Source organism: Oxyura jamaicensis, chromosome 19, assembly GCF_011077185.1.
Source record: "Oxyura jamaicensis isolate SHBP4307 breed ruddy duck chromosome 19, BPBGC_Ojam_1.0, whole genome shotgun sequence".
Classification (NCBI taxonomy): Eukaryota; Metazoa; Chordata; class Aves; order Anseriformes; family Anatidae; genus Oxyura; species Oxyura jamaicensis.
The window spans coordinates 7,053,671-7,064,310 of NC_048911.1; the positions used below are offsets into that span (position 1 = coordinate 7,053,671).

The 10,640-nt window shown below is 40.7% G+C and overlaps 1 protein-coding gene across 1 annotated transcript in view; it reads left to right on the forward strand.

Moving 5' to 3' along the window:
* Positions 1–10,188, forward strand: part of EFCAB5 (EF-hand calcium binding domain 5) — a 38,583-nt gene extending 28,395 nt beyond the window's left edge. Inside the window, exons 14-22 of the mRNA XM_035343133.1 lie at positions 1,321–1,610; positions 2,494–2,666; positions 3,393–3,621; positions 4,375–4,527; positions 5,753–5,856; positions 6,673–6,926; positions 7,736–7,962; positions 8,586–8,682; positions 9,963–10,188. Of these exons, the coding sequence (XP_035199024.1) occupies positions 1,321–1,610; positions 2,494–2,666; positions 3,393–3,621; positions 4,375–4,527; positions 5,753–5,856; positions 6,673–6,926; positions 7,736–7,962; positions 8,586–8,682; positions 9,963–10,105 (1,670 nt within the window). The 3' untranslated portion in view covers positions 10,106–10,188. The remainder of the gene's footprint in view (positions 1–1,320; positions 1,611–2,493; positions 2,667–3,392; positions 3,622–4,374; positions 4,528–5,752; positions 5,857–6,672; positions 6,927–7,735; positions 7,963–8,585; positions 8,683–9,962) is intronic.
* The last annotated feature ends 452 nt before the right edge of the window (positions 10,189–10,640 follow it).

Genomic DNA, 10,640 nt, shown 5'->3' on the forward strand with positions numbered 1-10,640 from the left:
GAGCACCCCCGTGAGTCTGGAGCCGTAGCACGGGGAAGAGTAAAATTGGGTCTTGGAACAGCTTGGACAGGGGTTGAACGCTTCAGAAAATCTCATTTTGATTTAACTAATGCTTAAATAGAAACTGATGTGGTAAATTTACTCTTTCATGCTCAGTTGGTTAGGATTACAAGGCTAGGAGAAGATCCATTTGTCTTAGGACCTCTGAGCAAACTGGGAATTTGTGAACTCGAGAAAGTAGGTAGAGGAAAGTGATTCTTTCGAATTTGACCCTTGTTGCATTCCTCCTCCTCCAAGCAAAAACTCTGCAGGATATCTACTGCAGATTGTTGGCCCGTATTTGGACCAGCTCAGCTGCCATCTCTGGGATGAGAGGAAGGGGACAGGGCAAGGCTACGCTCCTCAGCCTTGAACGAGATAGGAAAAAGCAGCCTCCACATGGTGATCTTTATTCCTTCAATCCCTGGCAGCTAATAGGCAGCAGCTCTTCTTTGTTCAGGCGTTTTTCATGCTAATTTGTTCTTCTAAACCCAGGAAGATTGCTCTTGTTCTTTTGCACTACACCTACATCTGCTGGTGCAGTGCAGGTGACTCCAGAGCACTGTTGTCCCATCCTCTGCATGACTTCAATGAAGCTTTAATTTCCTTTGATCTTCATTTATAAGTTTTAGCACAATACAAGTGTTATTTCAATAATTCATCAAAGTCACCTAAAGAAGGGTAATTAAGAATGACTGATAGTTACTTTGGAAGGCCTCAAAAGAAAAATATAATGACTGAAAGCATGGTATGTAATAGAAAATCTGGGTATATGAGTGATCTGTGAAATCATCTGTAAAATCTGCCCTTCACATTTTTAATGGGAGAGGTGAGTAATTTTCCTGTAAGGTCTCACCTACCGTTACTGTTTGCAGCAAGCCTACCTGCACCCCAGTCCCACCAGAACCCCACGTGTCCATGAAATTTGGTTCTGATGCGCAGATACCTCTGATTGTTCCTATTTTTCATTGACCTTCATCGTTTAGGTATGTGGTAGAGGTGCAAAAGGGGCAAAGGTGCAATGTAGTGTGGGTTTCTTTCTCAGTAGGTGAGAATGCAGGCATCTAAAGGAAAAGGTGCAGCCAGTCCTGAAGCTGGAGGTTACCTCTCATGATGACAACCTACTTGTAGGCGATAGCTGGAAGAAACCCAGAATGACGGGCTAGGCTGAAGCACTTCACCCAGAACCAGTTCAAGGCTTGATTCATAGATTGCACAGGAAATGCAAAACATATTATTCACACGGATTGTCCCTGTCTTATTTTCTGTTTCTTCTGTTAGCAAAAAGCCGCTTCAGCTCACGTTACCCACAGTCTTGCAGAGTGGAGAAGCTCTCCCCAAAGGCATTCCAGACTTTCCTTGAGTTAGTGGCTTCTGAGTTCACTGGGGATGAAGATGAAGTTATTGATAACCTTGTGGAATTTTTGACTACAAGCGTGGAACGAAGCTGGATGGAGTGCCTGCAAAGCTTGACCAGGAGGAAATGGCTGCACAACATCCAGCAAGCAGCTGAGACAAGCGGAGCAAGCATGGAACCCGTTTACAAAGCAGTGTTTAAGGCCCTCTCCCAGGTGTGCATCCCAGGGAGTGTGAGAGTCTTTTGTGTAAGGATTGTGCCACTGACTTCAAACCCTGGTGCTTCGAGTGGAACTCACAGGTAGCATGAGAAGCTGGCCTAAGGCTCTTCTCTTTGTGCTTTCTGCTCTTAGCTGATGTTCAGGAGAGCCAATGGTTATACACAGAAAGAGTCACAGGTCAGATCTGTGATACAAGAACTCTTGTTCATGCTCTGCCGACACAGAATGCCTTTCATGGATAATTACATCTCAAATTTTAAAGGGCTGACTAGGATCAAATTTGGAAATCCATCCACAGTTCTGGAGTTTCTGGAGTTAAACACACCAGACTCAGTTTGGGATGCAGATAGTTAATTTGTAGTGGAAATAATTTCATGTTTAACTTGCAGATGCAAGTTTGGATGTTTGTCCTGAACATTAAAGTATTCCCCACAGACACACTTCCTTCATAGTGGCTCAAATGTTGTTACAAAATTGTCTAGATCTGTAAATGTAGTAACTCTGGCACCTGTTTGATTGTTCCAAAGGAATCTCCTGTTGGAGATTAAAATCACAGCAGTGTTGCTTAGGCCCAATTTATAATTAGCTTTTAGTTTAAGATAAACTGCTCCCTCTTAGCAGCAGGAAAAAAAAAAAAAAAAAAGAAATCCATTTTCTCTAACAATCCAAATACGAAGTGGTTTTGCTTGTAACAGAGCATGCCAGTCAGACACAATCAAGGCATGCACATGTATAAGCCACACAGTTGGTGCCTGACATACAAAATCAGTGACCCAGAAGAGCACGTCAGCATGTGAGACGAGTGATGAGTACATGAAATAAGCGTAATGGCCAGTGGCTAATGTACATAATGTAATGGGAACCATTTGGTTGCTAGGATGCAGAAGCCCATGGGGACAACAAGAAGATCAGTGCATATATTGCCCTTTTGGAAGAGAACCAGCTCTCACCAGAGCGGGGACAGATTCTCTTACACTATGTGGCGTGTACCGCAGATGATGCTCCATATGTTCTCAACCAGATTCTGTACAAAGACATGAAAGGAGTAAGGTAAGAAAAGCTGCAAATAACTGTTCCTTCTTCTCAAAAGTGTCTGGAATGCAGGGGTACCTGGAAGTGGTTTGGGGTGCACTGAAAACAGAGGTTGGTAGTACTCCAGAGAGGAACTTCCCTCAGGGACCATTGTGGATGTTGTGTTATCGTACATATACCCTTATACTTTGCATGCTCTACTTAGAACTGCTCTGTTTGGGATTTTGCTCCTTTCCTTGGGGAGATTAGCTCACAGTCTAATAAATCTCATCCCTTAGCAAATGTCTTGTATTGGGCCTACATTTTCTGCTTTTAAAATTAATGTCCTTACAGCAGTTACATCCACTGGATATTTTTTGAGAAAATGCCTTCCCTTCCTTAACGTTTACAGTAAAAACAGCCTTCATGCCTCTTTACATCTTATTTCCATAAAACATATTTCTTTAAATATTGCTTCTTCTGACCTACAAAATGTAACAGCTGTTCCCTCCTGAATTCCTTTTCATTACATTCATTAGTTAGTGTTTTTACAGTGTCTTGAGGATAAAAAGTGCCTTATTTATTACCACTGTCTTTGGGATGCAAGTGGTAAATGCGGTATTTCTAGGTGTGGTTGGACTAAGGAGCTAAAACCTTCCTTCTCTGATGCCTAAAAGCAGGGAGAGTTCAAAGCTGCAGTATTTATTGTTTTGCTAATGGTTTTCTGCTACTCATAACAAACCTGCTCATATGTTTATTTTTCAGCTTTGCAGCTGTCGAAGAGGGAAAACCAATCCATGTTCCAAGAGTTCAGCTCCACGGAAATATCCACTTCTGGAACTGTGACCGTCCAGTTGAGGAGAGAAGAGGTTCACTTCTGGTACTGCCATTACAAGATGCTCACTGGAGGGTCTTTGGCATTCTAGGACTTGATACTCTTCGGGACCAGCGTGAGAAAACCATCTTTCTGACCCATGAGATCAGTTTCTGCCAGGTGGGCACTACCAGAAAGCAATTTGTAGCTTGCACTTCAAAAAACTGGGTAGGGACCATTTGAATTTTTTAGATTTGCTCTGCATAGATGTAAGATGTCAAATCAGAAAAGAACTGATGTGAGTTTACTGTATGAGATAAAACTGGTGTGAGCAGAGCAGCTTGTCAAAATCTTACTGATTAGCATCTTATTTGTCATTGATTATCAGGTATCACCTCATCAGTAATTTATTTAAACTTCTCCTGCAGACCTGACTAGTAAATCATTTGCAGATTCATGCAAAGCCCAAAGATAGTAGCTTTTAGTTACTGAAGCTCTAAACCTCATATTTGTGTTTGTTTCTAAAAGTGGCGTGAAACCCCAGCTTTTACATGGTGGATTAACTGTAAGCAACAGCACTCCGTATTTCTTTGAGATGCTGGTGTGCAGTGCTCTTTAGAATCAGCCTCATTGTGTATGCATCATCTGGGCAGCAGGGAGCGCAGCAAACCAACATTATCAGTGTATTTGACTATCAATCATCACTAAAACCAATTTTGCATAGTGTAGTACTCATCTGTGACCTGGGTGCTCTGGAGTCTTAAGGCCTTACTTAATAAGGGAGATATCACCGTCACTTTTCACCTTTACAAGTTGCAATTAAAGTAACTTATTCGACCATTTTGCTTCAGTTTGCCACATGAATGTTTCCCCAGCTTTCTCCCCAAATCATATACAATGGACTGGCTCATTTGGAGCATTCTGCTTTCACAGGGAGTTTCCCTTGCATTCAGCAAAGCCTACCATCATGTGTGCACACTGGAAAACGTTCTGCAAATGGCCCTCACTGCGCTGGACTGGTTGTATCCCAGAGTGCCCAGCATCCACACTGTTATTACATACCTGGTGGAGCCTGGCAAAGATCAGGTATGTAGCTTACTGATTATGCAATTATGTTAATTGCAGGCATGCAGGGCTGACAGGACTGCTTTAGTGGGGGGACATGCTATTTCTAGCTGTGTATGATTTCCCAGTGCTTGTGTTGTCAAAACTGAAGGCTGCCTGAGATTCTTGTGCCTGCCCGTGCATCAAAAGGTTCCCTCTGTAAAGGAGGCCACTCTTTGTTCTTTTCAGCCTTTCATGTAAAACAATTCAGAAGCACTGCTAGCATATCTCCTTTCTCCATCAGACAAGGAAATATTCTCCTACTTCAGTTCTCACAGGTGCATAGCAACCAACAGAGCAAACCCCACACCCATCCATCCATCCATCCATCCATCCATCCATCCATCCATCCAGGTGTAGATTAACCTGCAATGCCTGCTAAAGCTCAGCTTTTTGGAACCTCCACAATGGGAGCTGCTCTTCTGTGGAGATACTGTGCATGTTAAAATTGTGGTGTGGAAAAAAAGAACGCCCTAGCTAATGTATTCTTCATTCTGAACTGATGTCAGCAGCCAAGACTTAAATTTGACTCAGGAAATGGCTGCTCCCAGTTAACAAGCTTGTAAAGGCTGCCCACGTCCCTGCAGATCATAGTCCAGTTGTTCAGCAGGCACTCAAACCCTGGGAACCTTGTCAGTCCACAAGTCAAGTTAAGGAGAAGAAAAGTGTATGCAATATTAAGAACTGATCCCGTGCCACCACAAAGTCTGTATGACATCAGCTGAAGCCATAATTCATCTGTTTCCTCTGATAAGTATAGTTTATGCTGGCAGCCTTCTGTTGTCATTCCAGGCTCTGCACTGTCCCCTTGTTAACTGCCTGATAGCCAGGTCGTTTGCTCCCCTCTGTGCTTTTCATGTTTCAGGGCACGGTGACACAAACATAATGTAAGAAAGAGGGCTGTAATAGGACATGAAAAAGAAGGGAAACCTCTTCACTGGCCTCTGGGTGTTCCTCATTGTAGAGCCTGGGGATGGATTAAATAGTCAGTCTGAGGGAGGTCCAGGGCACATTCTTCATGCATCTTGAGCAACACACTTTGGGAATAAAACCAGACATTGTTGGGAGATGTCTTTAAACCATCCCATTTCACTTGAATGTACATGGGAGTTTTTCTTTGAGAAATAAACACTTTTCTACCTCTCCAAGCTTCAAAATGGCTGTTCTTTTCCAGAATGCAGCTCAATGTCCCTTTTCTCTCTAACAGACATGTGACTATGCTCTACGTAAAATGATTACTACAGATAATACAGGACAAAAAGAAATCCATACTGCTGCTGTTCTTTTCCTCAGAAAAGAAAACCTTTTAAGGTAGGCTCTAGAACCTGCAATCTAGCCAGTTACCTCTGGTCTGCATGATATACATTGTGTACGGCGCATTGTAATGCAACCCTACAAGACTGTCTCTCTGTAGTTGTCTCACTGTTGAGGCTTCTGTTGTAGATGCATGTGATACTGAATTATGAAGGGGTAAGGTGAATTTTCTCTTTAATTTTAGGCCTGCGAAAACTTAACTTCCAACTTAATGCTTACCAGATGAGCTGCCAAGCAAGCTCTGCATCTGTTGCGAAGGGTTTGCAGGATCAGAGCGTGTAGTGAAGCATTTCGCTCTTTACAGTAATCTGTCTTTTTTTTTTCCTGGCTACGTGTCTCATTTCCTTCAACTATCTGTTTCCTTCAACTGCCAAGATCCTCACAGACTTTTCTTTTAAGTATATCATCCTTGTCATCAAAGTTGGTTGAATAGTTATTTGCTGTTCCAGCACATTTTCTTTTTCTTTTTATAAAACTATAGAACAAATGTCAACATGGTTATAATGGGAATCTGTTTTTAAAGCAAGAATACAAACTTGTGTGGGTCTGTTAAATTCTTATGATTTTCAGCAATTGCCTTGGGTAAGCAATGTTGTGTTCCAAAACACTATTTTCTCCTGTCTGTAAGTGGTCTGAATGATACTGAAATACGTTCATATTTCAGTTCAAGGAATAAACAGTGATTATAATGTAATACCTTTGTTTTAACGACACGAGATCAATGGTCTTTAACTAAAATATGCTAAATAAAGTACCAAAAGAGACTGGAATGGTAAAGCTTAGGACATTTTCCTCTCTTTACTCTCATTTCAGAGATTACCTGTTTAAGTGCATAGACACTTCAGAAGTCGTTCGCACTTCTGTCTGTGGAGAATACCACATTGCAGTACCTCTCCGTGACCTATCGAGACAAGCTCTTGGGTTATTTGATATCAGCATCGGACACCACCAGAAATTACCTCCTCATGAACATAAAGACCTGCAGAAAATGTTGAAGACGGCCCAAGCCGCCTGCTGTGAGATACTGAAGATACCTTCAGAGGAAACAAAAGCAACCTATGTACTAGGTATTGTGCACACCAGGATACATTTTTAGGAGTAGAAATAGGAATCTCGGTTAAACCACATCTGAAGTATCATTCATACAAGTGTAGAAAGACAAATACAAAGCTTTGGTACACATGAACTACTTGTGAGCAAGTCCACGTGCTGAGCAGAGTACAGTTAAATAGAATGTTTAGATTTTGGCTCTGGTTCACAGGATACTTTTGTGCCCAAGTCCCACTAAAATCAAAGGTGCTTTGTTGCCTTCAGGGATCAATCACGTTCTACGCAGAACTGCCCCACCTAAGATTAAGGGAGTTTTAGTGTCAAAGTTCCAGAATTAAGTGCATGCCTAGACCCTTCACCTGGACCGAGGCAAGCACCGTGCCAAACCTGCTTGGAAGTCAGGGTGCCCATGTCAGGTCCCCAGGCCAGGGTGCAATCTTGATACCATTTGTTTTCTCTTTGTCCGGACTCTGGAACCAGAATGAGCCACTATCTCTCCCCGAGGAGGTTGTGTTAATTACTCCCTCAGTGGCTCCAGTTCCCCCAGGAGCATACTAACATTTACGGCATCTATCTAATCCCCTTAGGATGTTTAGCAGTCTCAACATACCACACTTAGATTACAGCAAGTTTTGTCTCCTTCTCAAGCACATACCCATTTTGAAATGTTTCATAGGATACTTAGGCTGTCTGCAAATTAATCACTTAGTCAAGGAGGAAAAAAAAAGTTAATCATATAGAGTGCAGAGCCTTTTGCTCAACAAAATAAGTCTTGAGTAGCATATGTTTCTGATCAACTTCTTGAAAAGTTGGTTTTTCATTCCAGAGGCAGAATACATGAATTTGAGGCATGCAGGAATTCTTTTCCACCGGTTCATGCTGCAGGACCTACGTGAGTGTGTCCAGAAACTCAATGCTGAGAGCTTTGCTGAAATAAAGAGCTTTGAAGAACCACCAGCACTTGTACATAACATAGTTAAGGCTGTGCTGTTGCTTTTCAATCCAAAGTGGAAGGGCTCAGAGAAGATTGAGAGCTGGAGTCAGTGTATGCTGGTGAGCCATTTTTTTCTCTTACTCTTTCACTAAGAAGATACAGTGGAATTTGCCAAGGGTGAATTGGTAGTGAAATGATTCCATGCATATTGCATGAAAGGGGCTGTCCAGTTTAATAAACCAAATTTGTTTAGAAGAGAACGGGGAACAGATAATTGGGCACTGGAGATACGTTCATGTAAAAGCAACGACCAGACAGAACTATTTAAAAATCACATTGTAAATACAGTTGCAGATCTGGAAACGTAACAGAATTGGATGGTTGAATTTGGAGTGATTACAGTCATTAAGACAGTGATAGGGAGATGTTATATACAGTAAATGTCTATATATACTAAATGCAAAATGAGGAGTATGATTTGTAATTATTTTTAAAACATTGGAAGGATATCCTCCAAATTAAGAATATCTGAAAGACTGTGTGCTCCTTTGTTTCTCAGGTACTCACTCACCTTCCTGTATTTTTACTTTTCAGTTTCTCCATCCTTGCAGACATCTTCCTTTCAATCTCCACTTTTTTACTTACCATTTCTAGATTTCCTATATACTTGAGTTAACCTTCTTTAGTTCTGTAACTCTCTCTTAAGTTTTTCACTGCCATCTGACTGTTCTCTGCATTGCAGAATCTTGATGACAATTTGATTCAGGAGATTTATTGCTTTGATCCAACTGCTTCATCTGTGCAAGTTCAAGGAGAGCTGCTGCTGGACTGTATTGGTGGTAAATACCATAAAGTAATTGTGAGATTACCAGACACAGCTCAGTAATGAAACTCTGTCAGTTGCAGCATTCAGCTTCATGCTTTTAAAGTCTTTATTTCTGAAACTAACTTTGATTTCCCAGTATATTAAACAGCAGATAAGGGGGGCTAAATATTTGCAGTCTTTTTTGGTCAATAAAAATCAACCTGTTAAATTTATTATCAAAATTCACTGCCTAAGGAAAGGGGAGCAAATCAGCTTTGAAATCTACCAGAACAGGTGATCTCATTGTGAACCTGCAATAACATGCTAAGAATGGTGACTTTTTTGGCAAGTAACCTGTTCTGTGTACCAGAGCAGTCAAGAGGATGTTACTATTTGTAATATCTCTGCAGAAGAAATGACTGCTGTTCCTGTTGATGTCTTTCACTTGATTTAATGCCAGACTGAGGCCTGTTAAAATAAAGCATGGATGAGACTTACTAATTTAGCTGGAGATACTTACCGACAGTGTTCAGCCTCTTGATGAACAGTGAACACCTAATGCAGTCAGCGTTTCTTTTTGTGTGTTTTCCTCATATATATTAAACTAATATGAGAGAGAATGAAGCAGGCCTAAAGCATCCAGTCCTACTTCACTTAAGAACCTAGATTTAACTAGAAAGGGTACAGCTTTGGCAAACAACTGTTGTGTGCTACAAAAGACTTGTTTCCCAGGATGGAACTTAGTGTGAGACAGTAGTGTGAGATGAACGGTGTGAATACCAGTATGATTCACAGTTATAGGAATTCCTTTTAAATGAACATCAGTGTTCACACGTGGTGTATGTTGGACAATACCCATATGTTCTATATACGTGCCCTGTAATATGTAACAAAGCACTAATAACCTATGCTCTACTCACAGAGCAACCTTTGCAGGTGACTGTACGGTGACCTCTAACAGCATATCATAAGAGTTTCAATGGATAATCACTCTTAAATCAAATCTGACCTTGGAAAAAAAGCACTTTTTTCACTACATTTTTAATTATCAAATATTTAGCATTAAATAGAGCATTTTATACAACCGGGGACCTACCACAAGGCAAAATAAATTATAATAAAAGTGAAGCATTAATGTGCTTGACCATTCACTATCATAATACACCATTTCAAAGCATCACAATTTTCCAGGGTGGAATTTGTGGACTTAGGGAAAACTCCACTGATGGGATGACCTTCTCTATGCAGTCCTGTAGCAACACTAGTCACAGTTTTGACTTGGCCTGTTGCAGTTACAGCTCTTCTTTGTTTCAGGTGTACCTAGAGCAGAGGTGTGGAAGCAGGGCTCAGTTCCAGCCGAGTACCTGTACAACTGGGTGCACACCTGCTTGTCACTGATGGAGATGACAAAGAGCCTACAGAATAAAAAAGCTCCAGCTTTCACCAGCAAAGTCTAGCATGCCTTCAGCTGAAACACTAATTCCTCATCTAACCCTAGTGGGTTTGGTATTTGACTGCTTTTATTTAATAAACTGGTGCTCTTTTTTTTCTTTCTTTTTTTTTTTTTTTTTTTTTTGGTTTGTTATAATGGTCTGCTGTGTGTTACTAAGAGAAATAAAAACATTAAAGGAGACAATTTTGTTGTTATAAATATATTTAGTAAATTTAAAAGCTTGTTTAACTTTTGTTTTGTTTTGTTCAATTCCAATGAGAAAGAAAGAAGCAGGGAAGAGTTTATGACTACCAAGCTACAGTGCTCATAAATGACAGAGCAAAATTTTTCAAGCTTCACTGTCTTTAAAGTACTTTTTAGAAACAATTTTAACTAAGGGGTTGTTAATCAGCATTTTTTAAAAAAAATTTTCTAAATGTGTTACAAAAAAGCCCCACAATTTTAATACAGGAAAAAGGGGAAGAAAAAAAATAAAAATAAAAGCTGTCTTACTGGGATGAAGCCTGAGATTACAGCAAACTTGACTGCAGCAAGATTTC